This window comes from Mchenga conophoros, linkage group LG20, assembly GCF_057382185.1.
Source record: "Mchenga conophoros isolate Kocher_MC1m ecotype Shallow Benthic linkage group LG20, M_conophoros_male_GT1.1, whole genome shotgun sequence".
NCBI classification, from domain to species: Eukaryota; Metazoa; Chordata; class Actinopteri; order Cichliformes; family Cichlidae; genus Mchenga; species Mchenga conophoros.
In genome coordinates this window covers 3,263,452-3,278,720 of record NC_140545.1, presented here as the reverse complement: position 1 = coordinate 3,278,720, position 15,269 = coordinate 3,263,452, and the positions used below count along the sequence as shown (strand labels likewise).

At 41.1% G+C, this 15,269-nt stretch overlaps 1 protein-coding gene across 1 annotated transcript; it reads right to left on the bottom strand.

Annotated features, from left to right (window-relative positions):
• Window positions 1–1,474: 1,474 nt before the first annotated feature.
• Window positions 1,475–11,747, bottom strand: rnd1b (Rho family GTPase 1b). Its single transcript, XM_085259686.1, has 5 exons — window positions 11,474–11,747; window positions 10,880–10,967; window positions 4,974–5,083; window positions 4,716–4,850; window positions 1,475–4,535 (listed from the first exon to the last, which is right to left on the bottom strand). The coding sequence occupies exons 1-5, from the start codon at window positions 11,591–11,593 to the stop codon at window positions 4,290–4,292; spliced, it is 699 nt and encodes a 232-aa protein (XP_085115812.1). The 5' UTR covers window positions 11,594–11,747; the 3' UTR covers window positions 1,475–4,289.
• Between the last annotated feature and the right edge of the window lie 3,522 nt (window positions 11,748–15,269).

The window sequence follows — 15,269 nt, the reverse complement described above, 5'->3', positions numbered from 1 at the left end:
CACAATAATCCTTGGTCAAAGTGACCCACTGTTTGTACTGGAGACAAAGAACCCCTCCAAGGTAGCTGCAGATGGCAGACATTCAACGAAGTGCCAGGGTTGATCCTAAAAATGCACTGGACTGTGCCACTTCTCCTTCACCAAGCCCTCGCGGTACATACTACAGCTGAGTGGGTAAGTGAACTCTCTGTGCCTAGCCAGATGTTGGCCTAATTTACTATGACTTCCAGCGTATGTGGCCCATTTACATGTCCTCACACCCAATGTGTCTGTGTCGGCATGTGTACAATGTCTGCCTCTATTTCAGGTGTTCTAGCAATCCCCCTAGTGACAGCCCATAATTCACTTTGTTTTTAGCAAAAAAAAAAAAAGCCGCAAGAGCTAAGCTGACCTCAGGACAGCTCAGGTTCATTTTCATGTCATTTTTAAAAAATGTTTCAAGTCATTATGATGAGTTCATTTTAGAAATTCAACACCAACACAAGAATGTCTTTTATCATTAGTAAAAAGAAAGAAAGAAAAAGCCTTACCACATAATTTGGTGTGCTCCTGTTGCTCTGCGTATTCAGGTTCCCATTACGGCTAGAATCCGCTTTCATACGGCAATGGGGGTCTGACTTGTTTTGCTTACAACCAGTCACCTTTCTGATAATTATTGAATCATGAAAGAGATGTCTACTCCATCACCTGACTGCAGCTATGATCACCTCTACTGAATGCTTAAATGAGCTTCATCCGCTGTTTTGTTTTGGCAGTCCACATCTCCTTTGGTTCAGTCTTGCCACTCTTACCACAATCCTCTACAGATGCTCCGGGAATTTTTTTTTCCATTAAACAACAACTTTAGAACTTTACACTATAGGTGTAAAACACCAAACAGATAAAGTTTATGAACATTTTGTGAGGATGGCATTGCATTTTACAGATAAGAATAGAAAATGTGAGGGCATATGTGTTGGCTGGCTTGCTTGAGCTCATCTGAGACACTTCCATAGCTGGCAGCAACCAGATGTGGTGCATTTGAAGATGGACGAGAGCAGATAAAAGCAGCCTTTAAAAAACAACAACAAAACACAGTCACATAACTTGATTCAATTAATTATAATAGGATAGAATCTTTCCTTCTTCATCCCAACATGTTACTTATGCAGGTAAACATGTGTTATTTACATTTTTTCCCCACTCTGGCTATAATTCCCTGAACGGTAACTAAGATCTAAGATCAGGATTGTGGTAATGGAAAATGACAGTAATCCGCCATCATCCTGATATAAATTTACTCTATCCTTAATGAGGCAGTGACACAGAGCCTGTTAAAGGAATTATTAGCGTCGCTTGAGTGGAAAAGATAAGCACCTCACTTCCTGCAGACGTGACTGGGGAGATACTGAGCAGATGTCTAGTGTAGTGTATTGTTTCATAAGCAAGTGATCAAAAAAAATAAAATAAATAAATAAATAAATAACAAGAACAGTGAATTTAGGATGCCAAACGGGGCAAGCTTTATTCAACACAGCAATAAAGAAGAAGAAGAAGAAAAAACAAAACAAACAAAAAACAAAAAAAACAGTCAACTTTTGAAAAAAGATTTCAAACAAATGTACATGTCAATCAACAAACAAAAAAAAAAAGAAAAAAAAAAAAAGCAAAATAGCTACCAAATAAATAAATCACATCAGCAACAATACTTCCATCAGACACCCTCGAAGATGCTGTACAATGACTATAAAACAAGAGACGGTATGTACAATCGTACAACTTTAATAGGACATGCTTAGGAGTTTGACTGCACCATTTTTACCACACACTGACTACAACACAAAGGCTGCATATTAACTGACATGGTCATTGAGCCGCCCATGTAAACCATCATCAGAAGGCCTGGCAGAGAAAAACCCAGAGAAAAATATCAAGATTTTTTAATTTTTATTTGTTTTTATTATTATTATTTTTTAAACAAGCTACGCAGTAAATGCTTAAACGATGCAGTAATAATGGATGTGGGGATGTCTGCTTGTGAGCTAACCCTATCTGTCCACACAACCAACCCAAGAGCCAGTCTCTGTGTTTCTGAGCTGAATTGTTGCTAGGCAATGCTGAGGAATTTTGTGTGTGACCATGAACTGGAAGCCTTTGTGCAAATCACCACTTTAAGTTCCTCCAACTACCAGGGGCAGTCCACAGCTCCGTACAGACAGAGCAGCCATTTCAGAAAAATCTCAAAAACAGCACGGAGACTCACATCATGCCATTAAATACATAAAAACATACACACACGCACACGCGCGCACACAAAGAATGGAAAAATAGCTTTCTTTGGACAGGGCCAGCCTGTGCAGTTTGATTACTTGTTCTCCTTAGTCCCACATTATCCCCCCCCTCCACCCACACTAGCCCTTGATGAATAATTGCTAGACTTTAATGTATAGTTCAAATTTGAAAAAAAAAAAAACAATAAACAATTCACTTGAGGCATACTGCCTCAGTGGTTTTATTATGATTATGTTGAGCTGACAGCAACAACTCAAATAGCATGTTGTTCCTTCTTGTTTGGAATACTCTGATCTAGTTCATAGCGCAAACGCCGTCCTTGGTTTTCTATATACCGATCACCACTTACACAGGGGGAAGGAGGGGCTATATCAGCAGCCTTTTGTACAGCGGAGATTGAAACAATCTCTAACATGTCGATCCATGGAGCACTTATAGCATGACAGTAATCACAAAGCTGCGTTGTTATTGCCACGCAGGTTACTTTTGCATCACAAAGCACTTAAATCGTTATTGCTTTATGGTTAGAAGCATGGAGATCGATGCTGCACACACACATAACCATGAAGCCTAAGATTTAAGCTCAGAAAAGCGTCTGATTTTTCCCTTTGTTTTTGTTTTTTTTTTGCAATGTAACCTACAGTAAGTGCTGCTTATTGGATGTGAACAGATTTTACAAGTGTGTGCAAAACAAAAATCAGTCCTTTTGGAAGAATTGAATCAAGTTGAGGGTGCTACATTGCATTGATGCAAATGTGAGGAGTCCACAGGCATATTACAGTAATTACAGTATTCAAAAATCTCATTGACTTCTGGGAACTCAATATGAAAGGCATTTTTTTCAAAACTGCATACCATTTGAGAATTGTTGAAAAACTGTCAACAATGCAATGCTACAGATTTTTTACTGAAGAGTGTCTGAAAATACAAACCATTTCAGGTCAGTCTGACTTCCATGTAGGCGTGATCTTATTCTTTTTAGATTTGCCTCCTAACTCGTATTGATAACCAGCCACGGTTCAATAATCAACAGGCTAAGCAAAGCTAAGCTCAACATTGAACCGACTGTGGTTAAGCTCCTGGTCACCACAAGAGCAATTAAATGTGTCTATCCCACCAGACTCCAGCAGTGATAAAAGACACCCTGGAAGTCCAGCTAAACCTCTGCTTATATTTTGTGTCCGTACACGGAGCCTCTTCAGCATCTTCCAGTTATTCCACTGAAAGCTTGCAGAGCAACACTATCCAGAGCTACACAGCCATGCATCAAGAATCCGTGCAGGCTGGCATAGCCTAGACTGCTGTAAGCACAGCAGCCTGTGCTCACTGCTCTCATCCCTGCTGTCATCACTGCTGAGACAATAAGAACATCTCTCTATGTAATAGCTCTCACGGTTTGTCCCATTGCTCCCTGTACATCTATTCTATGTACTTCCAGTAAATGGGGAAACCAGTGACACACTATTTCACACCCCACACACCTTACTAAGAGGGATGTACAGGATTTTTGCTATTTCCTGATGGTTTCATGCTAGATTTATTTTTTGAGTTAAAGAAAAAAAAAATATCCACTGAATTTTTCGAGAGGCATTTACATCACAAGATTAAACGTCACACGTTGCACATTTCCATTTCGGACAAAATCAACATGTGCCTATAGATAATAAAATTAGACAGATGTAACACCATTGTAGTTGCATACTGTTCACAGGTGAAAATAAAATGGTAGCTTGGTGATCAAACCTCGACTGATATTGTTTGTTCGAAAGCAAAAAACAAACTAACAAACAAACAAAAAATAAACAGTGGAAAAGGATGGAGGTGCACTAAAAGGTTCAGGAGCAAGTGGACAGCGAAGTGTCCACCTCTTCTGAGTGGTGTTTGGTTTCTTGGGGGGGTGAGGGAAGGATTCAGCAGGTAACCCTGATAAAACCATCGTGCCCACCCCCCCTTCCCCGAGACCAAAGACGCAGGGGATGTGGGTTTAATGTGAGGACTGTAACCCAAGAGGTCTCCACTCACATTACCGAGCAGCTCTTGGCCTTCTCCTTCTTGAAGGTGGTGGAGATCAAATCTGACTTGCTGGGCAGGTGAAGAAGTCTTTTGGAGAGGCGTCGGGTGGGGCTGGGCTTCGGGAGAGGCTGCAGCTTGTTGATGCAGGCCATCGCAGCGGTGCGGAATACGCTGTGAATGCTCTTCTCCGAGGTGAACGCCGAGCACTCGAGATAAGCCTCTGCACCCAGCTGCTTAGCCATAGCAGAACCCTGCAATAAATGAAGCAATAACTGATACTGTTCATGATATTCTTCCATGGTGCCGTTTAATTTTTTCCTGTGATATAGTGTGGAGACAAGTCCTTTGGGACGGGGTGTTACAGGAAAGGCATATGTGTAAAAATCTGCACACACACACACATGGATCTTCGTTTGTTTCTTTTGTCTCACCTGTTCATAGGTGATTGGAGTCTGCTTCTGATTGGACAGCTCCATCAGTGTGCAGACATCTGTGCGAAGGTCGGTCTTACAGCCGATGAGTAAAATACGTGTGCTTGGACAGAAGTCCAGAATTTCAGTTTTCCACTGTGGACCCAAAAAGGTGATCAGTTGGTGTATGGTGACAAATAGTCTGTTAATACACTTTGGAGTCACAGTAGGCTACAAGAGAGAATAGGACTTTGAAGTAAAGTGACCTTAAGTCATTACCTTCTTCAGACTGCTGTCCACAGTATCTGGGCGGCTGATGTCAAAACACAGCAAAACTGCATCTGAGTCACTGTAGCACAAGGGCCTCACATTGTCATAGTACGGAGAACCTTACAGGAGAGAGAGGAGAGCAATGTTATAACAAACTATGAAAATGTAGACAAAAGTAGTTTTGCATTCCATAAAACATTTCCTAGAACTTTTGGATGCTCAGAAATATTTTTAATCATGTTTTTTTAAGAGGAAACTTCCAGTTTTGCTGCTGTTTAACCAGGTCTAGTCTTCTTTAATATGCCAGGTCAATTAATAGTAACTTCATATTGCTGGTTTGTGTGACAAAAGAGAACTCCTGCATAGCCATAGTTAGGTGTGAATGAACACATTTGCTGTTCAGGTTATTTAACATCTGATGGTACAGAAAACTGTAAAAGTATGTTTCTTAGATTTACACTTTACATATTACTTGTTAATGCGATTTGCACTAATATCTCTCTCTCTTCTTTAATGTAACCTCATGTTTATTTAATTTTCATTGTTTTATTAAAAATGACTGTTATACAAAATGTATACATACATAACAGTATATGCATCTGTTGTTAATTGTAGGCTGTGCCATTTTTATTCTTTATCCTGCTGCTGTAACACAATAATTTCCCTTGTGGGATCAATTAAGTATCCATCTTAAATGTGCAATGCTTCAAGCTACATTTGTAATATAAAGTGTGTATACATGCAAGTTTAGAGCAATTTGTTTTTTCATTTTTAATTTAGGCCAGATCCAAGAGCTGTGAGAACAGGAAGTTGGTAAAAAAAGAAAAAAAAAAAAAAAAGAAGATTGAGCAGGAGACGAAGAGCAAGAGAAATCATCTGCTTAAGTTAGGTGTGCGCGGCATCACTTCTTCCCACTGAGCTCCGCTTTGCTGTTGGTAAAACTGCTACTTTTGCTGCTCCTATATTCTTGGCTGGCATTTTAGAAGTGAAGATGACAATCGAGCACTAAATCCTCATTGATCTTCTCTTGCAGTAGATTACGCAAGTGGAACGGCAGGGCTCGGGGCAGGCAGACGCTCCCACTCATGCTCAGAATCCTTAAGTAAGCCACCCACCCCCCCAAAAATCCTCTGCTCGGCAAGCAATACCTCCAGTCCCTCTGTTACCACAGCAACAGCCTTGGAATCCACCATCTACATCAGGCATTCCTCCTGGCTCTCTGTAAAGGCTCGCCTTAACTGCCACTCAATCATTTTACACCACTAGCGGCCCACCCACCTACTGCTGGGGACATTCCTCTTCTCTGCGACAGAGTTTGGGACCACAGACATACGCCCATCACACAAAATGATTCACATGCGCCGGAACCACAAGCGCTAACACAGACGCACACTTTTTAAATTCAGATGCATGCAGAGGTGAATCCGGTCCCTTATCAGATGAAACAGAAGAGGGGCTGCTCAATGGGATTAACATGTTTACTTTAGTCTGTGTGAATCCCAAAAGGGATTCAGCGTTCCTTTTATAGCTACAGATAACACAAGCAGTCTGTGTAATAACTCATTGCACAACCGTCCTAATTGATTTACGGTGCAGAAACAATGCAGCAGAAGAAAACATATTAAAAAAAAAAAGCACATGAAAACACGGATGCGTGCATGTATGTGTACACAAAAACGGATATGTGCTTATGAATACTTAATGATTTTCCACATTATCAAAGGGTAAAACTGAATTTGCCAGCTGCTGGGTGCCGTGAGTGGAATAATGACAAGCTGTGATGAAATTCCTCAGGACTCAATGTCCTGAAGAAAGTAAACACTGTTGCAAAAGAACAAAGGAACATGCTTGCGTTACAGCTCCATTTCCATGCCTTTAGAAATAAAAATGACTTTTTTCTATTCTTGAGTTAAAAAAAAAAAAAAAAAGAGACAATTTGATTAAATTATTTACAGATGTCACATATAAGAAAACACCATCGCTTTTACACCACATACACCTAATTGTAGCAGAAAAGCCACAAACACAACTTTGTGTTTGAAGAATTTGAGACATATGTCATGTCACACATGTTAAAAATCACACATGTTAAAATCAGAAGGATTAGAGACACTAATATTACGAGTTTCGGTGCCACGCCATATACGTGAGGTATATAATGGGAAAGTCAGAGGTTGGGTGCTCCAGAAATCGTTTCAATCTCCTGTGAGGGGTTATCACAGAGCCAGCAAACAAGATGTGATTCTGCATTAAATGGCCACTGATCTAAATGCAACAATCAATGGAAGGCTACACCAGAGGTCCGAGAGCCGATGCTTTTAAAGCTGACAAATCAATTAGCCTGCCAAGATGGAAGGGGGGATGCAAAGGACATCTAAGCCTCCCCCACCTTTCTTTCTTTGTTTTTGGTTACTATTGTCCTCACATATAAATAAAACTTCTATTTGTTGTGTTGGACAAACAATGCACAAATCAGTAAACATACTGTACTTACAGCAACATACAGCACCTCAATATTAGTATTCAAACCCCCCGTAACATGTTACTTGGCATAGGCGCAGCTTCGGCAGCACCTTCCTTACACACCAGGGCCTAGTTTCTAATCTTGGAAGAAATAGCTGTTACTATTGTGGCAAGAAAAAGCCACAGGAAAAAGAAGAGCGGGAGCCAAAGTATACCCTACTGAGCCATATCACAAAGAGACCTCCTCTGCCATTAATCCCTCACCCCCTGCAGTGTAATATCACAGGTTACTGCTATCTGTCTCTTTCACTCTCTTCCCTTCCTTTCTCCATTGCAGCAAACCACACAATGGCTTGGGTGCTCATGCAGCGCCTATAAGCATGGCCCAAATTATGGCTTTCCTCCTTGCATGCCTCTATACAACAGATGGAGAGTTTCTGAGGCATAAAACATGGAGAGTGAGGCAGAAAAGAAAAAGGAGTATAACCAAATTCTTGTGGCTGAGCTGAACTTCATCCGTCTTGATGGTGCGGTGCCCAGATCTGAGTGTTTGAGGTGAGGATTGGGCCTAAGTGGATGTAGGCTTCACAGGGCTGAAGACGGAGGCCCTTGTGTTGAAGGCTACAGGTGGGGGAGGGGAGGATCGGCTTTGTGTTTGCCCGAGCGAGAGTATAACTGTGTGTCTGTGGATGTGTGCTAAAATCGAGTGAGTGACATAGCCTGTTTTCATCATTAGCACTCCTCCTCTCACTACGAAAATGCGGAGGTCAGACAGATTAATGATCCAGTGATGGGATGACTCACAGATATGGGGACGAGAGGAGCCCTGCGCCTCCACCCACACTCAGCCGACTGGGAGCTGTGGTGCTGCCGCAGGACTACGGACTTCACAACACGCTCCAAAAAACATATTATATTGCATCAAGCAGTTGTTCCCTGGATTCACATAAGCCAGTCAGAATTAGTGCTGAAGCCCCCTGCAGGGTGAAGGAGGTGCTTTTTTCCTAAGCGTTATATGATCTGCTAACAAGCTTTACTTTGACATCATCATAGTTGATGACACTGGATTAAGAAAATTAAGTCCAACATCAAAGAGTTTGATTTAAAAATCCTGAAATGTTGATTTGGATAAAATAAGGCAGGAAACATTTGAGAATATAGCCGGTTTTTCTCAGCTAGTGTAAACTGATTGTTGGACAACAGTCCATGAAACATTTAGCAAAGCTAAACACTACTAATAAAATAAAAATAAAAAAAAAATAGATCACTGATGAATCAATGATGGAAAAAGATGGAGGAATTAAACTGTACCTGCTTACAATTCTAAAAAGCACCTAAGTTTTACAAACTGGGTGCCTATTAGAGAAATCACATGACATATGGTCATCAACATGACAATTAAATATTAAAAATGCCCCCTTTTACAATCCAGCAGAGTGTTTCATCAGCTTAAATGGACATTGGATTCATTCCAAGTCAGTCTTATGTATACATCATACAATAAGTGATTATATACACACACACACACACACACACACACACAGTACGATCTTGAACTTCAAGGCTTCGTCAGCAACATCATTAAACCTGAAATAAATTACACACCAACATCTTAATGGGATTTATTTTCACTATCTGTGCGCTACACCAGACAGAGCTCAGCTTCCCTTCTTTCCCCTTTTCCCCAGCATTCCTGATCAGATAAGCCTGGTTAAAACTGGTGGATTGATTTTAGACTGTAAATCCATATTGGAGCTGAGAGAAGGAGCCGCCTGCCATGTGGAGCCAGTGATGAGGTCAGTGCAATCAATGAAGGGGAGCTGGGATAATGAGGAGACCGTCTCAGTGTGGTGTGGGCCAGGGTGGCACAAACTCCACGCAATTAGAGCAAATTACAGCACAGGAGAGGAAACTGTGCGGTGTGGCTAACAAATACCCCTTTCTGCCTGTCACCCATCACCACGAGCCTGACAGCAGATACCTGTGATAAAAGAGTCATCTATAAAAGATGAGGGGGAAGGGGACCACATGCGGTCTCCTCTGAGAGTGTGAGGGGCAGGTCTTTTAAATCAAATCTATTGTGAATAAAAATAGATTTTATTTTTTTTGGCCCATTTTCAAATAGTCTGCTATGCACGTGCATATTGTACTCTTTTGTACTTGGTATTGAATTGTGCCATAGGTGTTTGGTAAAGGGCAGGGAGTGGCAATCTATGCAGATTAGCCAGAAAGTAGCAAAGAGGGAGCAACAAAGGGAACGCTCAAGTGAAAGAAAGAAAGAGCCACAAACTCACTGGGTCAGTCAGAAGAGGTTGCCCAGCAGTCCCATTCACAGTCTTAATCCCTTGCATCATGCTGTTTGAGTGGCTGACCTGGAGCAGCATATGGAGGGGGAATGCAGGTCACTAGAGTTTTTTGAGCTCCCTCCTATCTGTCTGCTCCAGAAAAACTGTCCTGCTCAACAGAATGTAGCTCTGTGTGCCCATCATCCCTGGGCACCAGGCCCACTCCTGCTGGCCAGACCAAAGGTCCAAAGTCTGGGATTAAAAAACAGGATTTGGTCTGGGGACGGAATTACACTCACTTTTCTCCTCATTTTGCCCTTTGTGATAATGGGAGGGGGAAAAAATATGAGAGCACAGTAAATACTGCATCATCTCATACAAATGGGTCTGTTATATAAAGGATCTGTTGTACACAGACACAGGTGTGCACAAAAATGAATAAATAATCACACTTGTACTGCCAGTGTGACCTAGTCAGGCTGCAGCACGAGTGTGGACGGAGAGGAATGTGGCCTGGCGAGAGAAACTATTGTGCAGCGAGCATGAAGGGAATCAAACAGGTGCTGCAGACCCGTGCTCGCAGTATTCAGGTCAACACTCTGAACAGCAGATTTCCTGGGAGATCTACAATGACACATTGACCCTCTTTTTCACGCTTAGTGTAAATGAACATATGATGCACGGAGTCAGCATTAAAAACAAGCGAGGCGGAATAATCAGTCTTTTCTGCCCAGTTTTTCCACTGCAACACACTTGGCACAAAAATGCACTTGTAGATCTGCAGAGTCCTTTACATCCAGACACATCCAAAAAGGGGGACACTTCATATCGGAGGAAATTTAATTTGTAGTAAATGGGAGATTTGAAAGAGTATATAGTTCAACAAGTACACATCCCATGTACCTCTGCATCAACAGGGGGGAAATAGACTATAAAGCCCTTCCCTAAGTATTTACCAATGTTTAACAACACAATGTTTCCATTTTCGTCCTCCAAAATAAAAAAATGTCATGACGAAAATGAATAACTGGGAAAAAATACAGAGACTGGTGTTCCAGCAAAAACAAACACTCATTACATTCACGCGGCATTGCCAAATCCTCTTCAGTGCGGCAAGCAGGACTGCAGATCACACACCACATGCACACGGAAAAGGTGATCGGTTACCTGAAGTGTCCCACAGACTGAGCTCCACTCGCTGCTCTTCCAGTTCCAGACAGGCTGTGTAGTTTTCAAATACCGTGGGCACGTAGGTCTGGGGAGCAATTAGCAACACGGTGCCGTTAGTGGGGAGTTGTCAGGCAGCTACAGGTAATGGAAGTTAACTAATCAGTGCTATACACAAAACACACGCACTGACCAATAAAACAATAAGACAAATCTATATCTCTTCTCAATTTGACAGAATTTCGGATCAATTAATCACTTTAATCGCTGCAGCTGCAGGAGATATTCAACGCAGGCCACTGTGAAAGGAAAGCACCAGCTAAGAATGCGCAGAGAACATAATTCCACTGACCACATGATGAAACAATAATGCTACCGATGATATAAAGGTCAGTAAATAGGAAATAAACTTAAAAGCAAGAAATTTTAGGAAATGCGCAAGCAATATGTCACTATCCGCAACAGACGCACTGTTTTCTCCGTGCCGTTTCCAAATCATTTGATGAAAACCCAACACCACGATTGTCAAGAGAACACAGGGCAGACTTTTCTGCTCATATATTTTACTTCAACACGAGTCACATTTTTGCATACCTCTGGATAACAATCCTTCGCCAGGACTTGCAACATCGCCGTTTTTCCGCATTGAACGTCTCCCACAAGAACCAGTTTACATCTCACCACCAGCGGTTGTGTATTTCTCCTTTCCTTCATGATCCCAACAATGCTCCAGAGGATTTATTTAGCAGAAAAAGGGAAAGACAAAGAAACAGCAGAACAGCCCAGCAATTGTTGTCCCAGCTTGACTGAGAAACCCGGTGTCTCGCTCTCGAAGGATGCCCGCAGTTGATCTGATTGAATTTGCCACTGCGGCTCTTTATACAGGCAAGCAGCAGCCAATAGGAGCGCAACATTCCACAGGCTCCCTTTACTGCACTCGAGTTATTCTGTCTGGGAGGATGTGACAGCAGATATCTCGAAATACTTCCAAGATTATTGTGCAAGAAAGAAAGTGTAATAGATTTAGACGCATTTGTCCACGAGTAGGACTAAAAAATTGTAATCTCCCTGTGCAATCATCGGTTTACATAGTTTTATTTTTTAACATAGAAGATTAAAGAACAATGTAATCTGCAGCCACCCCCTGCAGACTGTTGTTTTGTCACCTGTGTGTCTTGTCACAAACTGACTTGTTAAATTGACTCGACTGGCTGAATCGATAGCACCACTGGCTGAGAACAATGGGGCTCTCCCTGCTAATTAGTTTATTTTGATTTGCACTTCAGTCAAGTCACATTTATTTAGCAAACACGTCTCCTTCGGCTTTTTTTTTTTAAATGTATTTTTAAAAATTATTATTAAAAAAATCATCTCTCCCCCATTTGTGGGGCAAATTATGTATAATCTTTGACTGTCTGTTATTTAACACTATTATATTATATAGAAGTGTAATAGTACAAACATCATTTTGAAAGCACTGATTGATAGATGGGAATGGCGCAACGTTGGAATGATTGTTTACCGATCAAAGGTCTGACCTTTGTCTGTGTGGTTACTCAGTAATGTCATCATGTTGACATGCGGTGGGACGGTGTGAGGCCCCCCTGAGGTGACCATCTATCGGCTTCCCACAGGGTCAAGTCAGAGGCCTGGTCTCTCAAAGCCCTGGAAACACGCAAAAGCTGACTTTCACACCCTGGAGGTTATTACTGTATGGAAACAGCGCCTCGTTGTTAGGAAAGGGGAAATTAAAAGATAAAAGTCAATTAACTTCCCTCTTCTTTGTCTGGCGACCTCCTGGCTAATTTACTTACTGTTGCCAATCACAGCTCTTTCAGTTTTGACCCAGTGGGTCAAAGCAATTTGCCTTTGTTCACAAACAGCTCATATCATTCATCCGTCGAGCTGCCTTGTCTTTTACAGCCTAACGTGTCTCGCTGCCATCACACATAAGGTTGTTAATAAAGGATGTGACTGCAGGGGGAAATGTTCTATGATGCTGTTAGCCTTTCATTCCCACCGTTGATCACATCTTACCAGGTAGTACTCTCTATTTGGTTTGTGAGGTTTGCTCAAATAAATTGAAGTTTTAGTGTTTTTAGAGTTTGAAGGGTTAAAGAAAAATCTATCTAAAAATCTTGTATTGCTTAGATAACAGGAGAAGCTATGAAATCAGGCTAAAGGAAGGCAGGGGTGAGAATAACTGTGAGGGCAAGTAATAAACTTGTATTCCACGATAAAAATGTGTGTTTTCGACTAATCCAACAACACAGCAACTCCAGTAGAAACAATGTAAAACCTCTAAGCTTCATTACTTACAACTAGAGCAATATCAATATACATAATTATTGAATTTTAAATATTTAATTACAGGTCAGTTAAAAAATACTTCCCCACTGATCGGTAAAGTAAATAAGATACAGTGATGCAGAAAGTATGAAAAAGAAAAGTTGCAGGTTACGAACTCTCTCTAACCCTTCTAAACTAACTGCAGCATGACGTCTGTGTGATCACCACAGATGCCCTCTGATGGGACAGAGACAGGTGGCTGTGAATAATCATCAGGCATAAAGTGACACCTTCCAATATGGCTGGTACAGGGAGATGAGGAAGAGAGGTAGGAGGAGGCTGACTGCAGGAAGCATTGACACTTTAGGCTATCACACCTTGATGTATTGGGTGACAGTGTTGGTAGCTAAATCAACAGACTGAGAGTGGCGGCAGTCTACAAATAGCCCCAGAAAAACAAACAAAAGATGAGTCAAGATTCTGATTTTATTTATTTATTTTTCTGCCACAAAATCGTCACCAGATGGAGCTGTAACCCCGGAGGTCTGGCATAAATTTAACATGTGCTACATCAAATTAACACACTTTAAGCATCATTTTGCATTTTTTGAGTCTCTCTGTAAATAGGCATCGATTCGATCAAATATGGAAGTTATATAAATCTGTCAGTTCGTGAAATATGGTTTTATAGAGTACTGTACACAGCAGCTACTGCAGAGAGAGCTCCAGGTTTTCCTGCTTTGCTTTTTCATTTATTTTGAGTCCAGTCCTTTTACCTGGCTGTTTTTTTTTTCTTGTTTGTTTGTTAAGCCACCTAACAGTGATCTGTGCATCATTTGAATATAAAGATCGCCTAAATCAAGGGATTAACCAATCTTGTGTCTAAACATAACAAAATATTTAGAAAAGAACCGATTTGAAATTGTATTTTTAGTCACCTTGTTACTAGTAACCTGTACAAAATACATTGAAAAACAATCCATAGCAGATGAACACTAATTGAAAGTCATGTTCATGATAAATAAGAAAAAAATCCAGCAAGAACATGACACGGGGCCTGATGATCCATACACTGCTTAATGAAGCCTCATAACGAATGGTTGCAGTGGAAGGATGGCTGTCAAGAAGTTCATCTTAAGGAAGGCAATGAGAGAGAAAAGGCAAATTACACAAGAACAGAGCCCAAAATCAGCAGCAGGTCAAGGTTGTCAACATGCAAAGAGTGTGACTGGCAAAAGCCCAAACACACTGCCAGTTTACTAAATGCAAACCTGGAAAGAAAAACATCCAATAGAACATTTCCAGTCCAGTCTGGGCCTCCCCAGAGTCTGGACCTCAATACTGATGCAGTGTGGAATCATTATAGAAGAGAATGGACTCAAAGGCTGGAGGACTTTTCCCGAAGACGTCTTCAAGAAATGACAAGGAAACTTGCCTACAAGACCGATCGAGCTGTGTTAAAGAATAGATGTTAGATGTTAAAGATGTCCATACTAAACACTGACTTTCAGTCTCATTAGAATAAAAAAAATGTCTGTTTTTGCCTTATAGACTGTGTTTCCATGTATGTTTACACATACACTGAGCCTATTTCCCAGTTTTTGCTAATAAAACAGAAAGAAATGAGGGGTGGCTCAAGACCTTTCCAGGGTACTGTAAGCCCTGGACCAATGGTAAAAGATGATCATGTTCCAAATAACATGTATATGAACAATGTTAGCAGATTTGTTTCTAACTCTAATCCCGTGTTAGCCTGCTGTGTTAACCCTGGTGAACTGTCCAGGGTGTAGGCTGCCTCTCGCCCAGCTAGCTGGGAAAGGCTCCAGCCTCCCTAGTGACGCTTAATTGAATAATACAATAATATATTGCTTACATAGGAAACACAGGTCATAATGAACGAAACAAGTGGCTTATTAGTACTTATATAAATTATGTTAGTAGATTGTTTTTCAGTGAATGATGCAAAAGTATGTGTGGGTTGATTATAGAGATCCGGAATATGTTGTTAAATTTGTTATGACCCCTCCCACCCCTTCTTACTATGCTAAACATGGGTGTCTCAGCCAAGGTACAACTAAGGGAAGAAACTTTCTTATATAGT